We start from the raw sequence: 5532 nt of genomic DNA on the forward strand, positions 1-5532 counted from the left end.
TGGTGGGGGTCTATGTTACTGGGTAGCGAGCCACAGCTCCCTCTCCTCCGATGCCACTGTCACATTGCATCAGTCAGCCCCCGGCAGCCATCTAGTGTGTGCCGGATACAGCACAGTAACGGCTCAGCCACTGAAATGACATTGCACTTCTGCTCTGCTCTGAGCGGATGTGACAATGATTGATTTGGTGGGAGAGGAAGAGAACAAGAAGAAGAAAAGAAGGGAGAGTTAAGAGAGAAAGGAGCTGGTCGGGCCAGGACACACTGTGTGTGTGTGTGTGTTTATGTGTGTGTGTGTGTGTTGTGTAGGTGTGTTTTTGTGTGTGATTGTGTGTGTGTGTGTGTGTGTGTGTGTGTGTGTGTGTGTGTGTGTGTGTGTGTGTGTGTGTGTGTGTGTGATTGGTGTGTTGTGTATACAGCAGAGGAGGGTGAATACAGGCCCAGGCCCAGTGTTTGTTGTGTAACTACAGGTGATCTGAGCTTACCGTCTGTTTGGAGACAAGCAGCAGGCCCCCCCCCCCTCTATCCTCGCATCACTTTAACCACTGATCTCAAACACAGTGTTGTCACTGGCAAGGTTACTGCTGTCGGATTAATGTAAAACACAAGTGGTAGGCGCTCATGCTGGCCATCTCACTGTTTACATGTACTCTCATGCTATGGAGTCCGTGCTGTACTGTAGCCTCGTATGGAAGTGATGTCCTCAAGTCTGATGGCAGAGAAGCTCAAATCTGACTGAACCGGCACTTCACTTTCTTTCACTGCGTATTCGTTTTGACCAAAAACATGGCTTGGGGCTGTGATTTTTATGCATGTTATTGGCAAACACAAACTTGGCCAGCAAAATTAAATTGTAAAAATGTGTCTGTCAAGCTTTCAAATCAACTCTGTGTAGACTGGCCACTATATAATAAACATTAAATTCCCCTTTTGGAAGCTTTATCCACTCGCGCAAATTGCTTTTCCTCTGTATAATATCTCAATATCAATGTATTAAAACAGGAAACAGGGCATAACTCCAGAGGTTCTGCTTTAACATGATAGGACTGCTGGATCCCAGATTCACACTGTGATCTGTGCTGCAGCAGCCAGATGTAACCGAGTCAGTGCAGGTTAAGTAGACAGCCGTTAGCTATGAGCCAATAGGGGATGACGGTGGTATCCCATATCGGTTATGGCTGGCAGACCCACAAAATGCATAACCATGCTTCATTCATTGTGACAGGTATGTGCGTGGGTTTGTGTGTGTGTGTGTGTGTATGTGTCTATGTGTGAGTGTGTATGTGTCTATATGTGTGTGTTTGTGCGTATGCCTGTGTGTGTATGTGTCTGTTTGTGTGTGTGCATGTGAGTGTTTGTGTGCGTGTGTTTGTGTATATGAATGTGTGTGTGCATGTGTATGCTAGATTGCGAACATCAACCTCTAATAACATATCTCGTGATTGTCCAAGTGGGCTGGAATAACCAACCAATAATATCATCGACAACAACATTGGGCCGTCCCCACACATCCCATACAGAATACTTCAACGTGTATTATTTTGATAAAACCAAACCACCTACTTGGCATTGAACATGAATGGAATCTAAAACTGAGTCTTTGTATGTTTGTATGGCCGTCCTTTGATTATCTCGCAGTCATCTGACCGACTTCACGCTTGGCGGTTGTATTGACGAGGACCCGCGGAAGTGAAGGGTGAAGTTGTTTGGATGAGTGGTTCTCCAAAAGCTGCAAACAGCGATACTGAAGGCCAGGCCATCGACCCATTTCGTACAGGCGCGTTTCGACAAGGCACCGCAATAGTAATGATAAATATAACTGCAAGCGGTGATTAATGGGGTCCGAGCAAAATGAAAAGTCAAGAACACAAGATATATAAATATGACATATAATTATGAAGGAAAGATGTTGATGTTCCCCTTAATGCCATACTGTGCCTCGGCTTTCAGGTGACTTGGCTGCAGAGCAATGACCGAATGTCATGTTGAGCATGTTCATTATGGTCTAATCGGGATTCAAACTCTCAAAATAAGGATCATCAGTACAAGGCATTATCCCATTGAGCCACTGATAAACCTGAAATGTGGCCTCATTCACATGGTGAAAATGTCTATTGATAGGCACTCAACATCCAGAAAACTCCAAGCAAACATTTCTCAAATGAATTAAGGGCTTTCTTAAAAGCAAATACCTGAAAAATCTTTGAGATTCTAGGGAAATAAAATTTGTTGTCAAGAACACTAACTGAAGAAATATAAATATGACAGAGTTCATTATGAAGCAAAAATGGTTAACAAAGAAGTTCCCCTTAATGCCATACTGTGTCTTGGCAGTCAGATTCTTGGAAACTAATGAGCCGGAATGTTGATTGCCTGATGAATTTCAGGTGCTTTTCAATGTTGTGTTTCTTAAATGAGTGGCAATGACAGTGTCATGTTCAGCTTGTTCATAATGCTCTAATCAGGATTCAAACTCTCAACCTAAGGATCACCAGTACACAGCATTAACCCGTTGAGCCACTGACATTCCTATACTGCACAAAGCCTCATTCACATAGTGAAAATGTCGATTGATAAGTACACAGCATCAAGAAAACTCCAAGCACACATTTTGCAAGAGAATTAAGGGCTTTCTTAAAGTACAGATCTGAAAATTTGCACTGTTAATGGTATCCACCTAATGATAGCCATATGGTAGTTATACGATAACAAAATGGTCATATAGGCAAAAGGGGTTGAGACTGTGGACGTTGTGGACGTAATAACAAATAACGGGGGTGAAGCGTCGTGGCGAGGGTGCTGTAAATATCCTGGGGTTACTCAGTCTGCGGATTCTCCTCCTTGATCAATGTGTCACTCCTGGCTCCTTTATGACATTCATCTCAGTGAAAGTCACTGTGGATCAAAGCGCATGCTGACCAGTAAATCATGATCCCTGACACCTCCATTATGTGATGACCTCTGTAACCTTCTGCTCTTCCCCCCCTCGCAGGCTGGCCCAGCAGTACGTGTATCCCCAGGCCATGCTCCAGCCGGGCCTGGTCCTGCAGCCGCAGCTCAGCAGCCCCCCGGCCGCGCTGGCCTCCCACTACCTGGACTACAGCTCCATGTACAGCCACTACGCCGGCCTGGCCGGGGGGGGCCTGGAGCAGTACCCCTACGCCCCCTCGCCCACCGCCGGGTACCTCGGCTACAGCTTCTCCCCGGCCGCCGCCGCCTCAGCCCCGGGACACGCCATCAGCCCGCCCATCCACGCGCACCCTCCTCTTCCTCCTCCTCCTCAGCTGGCCCCGCTGGTCGGTGGGCCGCCCGCCTCCTACCTCCACTACCCTCTCCTCCAGCCCGACCGCATGCAGTGACCTTCCAGCACGTGATCAGTGGCTGATTGGTGGCCTAGGGGGGGGTTATGGGGTTATGGTGGAGCCACTGGTGCACTATGAGCCCGTGACATCATCAGGGTGGAGCGTCGGGAGGGGAGGAGTTTGTTGACATGTTAAAGGGCTTACGGACAGCACATATTTGGTCTTTTTTGGTGTACTTTGGTGTTATTTGGTGAGGAGAGCTATCCGCACAAAAGAAGAGCTGTTTCGAAGTGGGGGTGGGAGAAGGTAAAGAAAATGTATAATCTGCATAAGAGAGACATTTGAGACATTCTTTTCACCACTTTCTCGCTGAAGTGCTTCATGTGTTGGATGAGAAAGGCATCCAGTGGACATGTTGTGAGGGCAGTTCCTCCAGAGCCACTGGCCCGGGGCCGTCCTGAGAACAGTTCCACTTCCAGAGCCCCCCTCTGCAGGAACACAATTTGTTGGCCTTAGGAAACCTCTCATCTTAAAAATGTTGTGCTCTCCTCTTTGTTCGTGTTTAGCGTTTTTACTACTGCAGAAAGCAAAAACAATAATATTTAGACTCCATTTTGTTGAATGTCCTGTTGCTAGTTGGTGTTTTTATCTACTGCTGGTAAGTTCTTATACGATGATAATCAGAGTTTGACTAAATATGCAATTAGGGCGATACAGAGATGACCAGGGGAACGGTAGTCTACACTGACTGTAACAAACTCTTTTATACTGCTTAACTGGAGAGAGAGCAAAATGAACAATTAAAACCCAAATCCATTCCTCGCATCACATTTTCAGACTGTTTTTAAACCTGTAAATCTTTGTATAACAGCACAGTCATGTGTTGTAATGCTACTTAAAATGCACATTTGTAAAAAAACAGCAAAAAAAAAAACAGCAAACGTCCTAGTATTTGTGACTGTGCGCGAAGATTAGCACAATCAACTCTGTATGGTCTGGGTGTAAGAAAGAACAGGAGGGACGGAAGGACACTCGCCGTGGGTTGCAGTGTCAGGACCCAGTTGTCCACTCTCTCTCTCATTGTGTCTGTCATCCCATTGTTCTTAACCAGCTGCAGAGTGAACACAGAGGAGGCAGCGATGGCACTCGGGTCCGTCCGTACAGTCGCTCCACAAGCCATACAGCTAATAAATACAAGAGATATGCAAAATATCTGATCCATTTGTGGGTTCCTTTCTTACCTTAAAAAATGATGGATGATTACCTTGCTTGAACGGGAGTTGAATTGACATTTAGGGCATTTAATCTCACTTGGTGATCAAGTCTGTGTGAACACACTGGTATCAAAAGCTGTTTCTGCACTGGGCCGTGCCTCAGCCTGAACCCAGACAAAACTTGTCCAACAGCAGAGGCTATGGGCATCGTGGACTAAACCAAAACTAGGTGTAGTTTGGACGTAGTAGATACAACTTGGGTTCCTTTCTGCTAAGCGACTTGAAATGTATTGATGACACTGCTGACTCTCAATGTGAAGGAAACCATATTCATGTATTATAATATCAGCCTTTTTTATATGATTTAAAATAGGTAAGTGCTATATAATGACCGTATACTACAAACATATATAGGCTACATGTATGACAAGTAGGCTAATATATTTATAATAGCCTATATTTGGTAATACACCATTCAGCTATCGTTGCTCAATTGTAAATAGTTACTATAACACTAGAGATATGTGTCTATTAGGGTTCAGCCTCTGCCCAGAGCCTTTATCTTTCGTTTTGCCTTTTTCTGACACGAAAACAAAGGAAATGTATCCACACCAAAAGGTACGAACCTTCGAAAGCCCAATACTGCCTCCTGGCTGCTATGCACACATAGCAAACACATTAGCAGTAACCATTACCCGACAGTAGACTTAAAGCATTCGTTATATAAATACATATTGCTAAGTAGATAATGGTATTGACGTGCCTCGCCCTCTAATGTGTCTCTTCTTAATATTCTTCATCCCTGTTATATGTGTCCGCTCGATGCGATTTAAAGCGTTCTCTACAGGTGACCCACATTGTGTCGTGGCCTTCAGTCTCGGGCTTCTACCGCCACCATGTGGAATAAAGTATGTTAATGCAGGATACAAGATTTTATTTCTGTTTAAAATCCCCTGACGAGGCAAATCCTTGTTTTATTTGAATGATGCAATTTAAGGCCGTTTATGCATCTAATAA

General features: G+C 45.0%; 1 protein-coding gene across 1 annotated transcript in view; it reads left to right on the forward strand.

The window, feature by feature from the left end:
* The window catches only part of LOC115546370 (RNA-binding protein 38), a 14083-nt gene extending 9570 nt beyond the window's left edge, over positions 1-4513 (forward strand). The window contains exon 5 of the mRNA XM_030359915.1: positions 2992-4513. Coding sequence (XP_030215775.1) covers positions 2992-3358 — 367 coding nt within the window. The 3' untranslated portion in view covers positions 3359-4513. The remainder of the gene's footprint in view (positions 1-2991) is intronic.
* The last annotated feature ends 1019 nt before the right edge of the window (positions 4514-5532 follow it).

Source organism: Gadus morhua, chromosome 1 (genome assembly GCF_902167405.1).
Source record: "Gadus morhua chromosome 1, gadMor3.0, whole genome shotgun sequence".
In the NCBI taxonomy this organism is placed as follows: Eukaryota; Metazoa; Chordata; class Actinopteri; order Gadiformes; family Gadidae; genus Gadus; species Gadus morhua.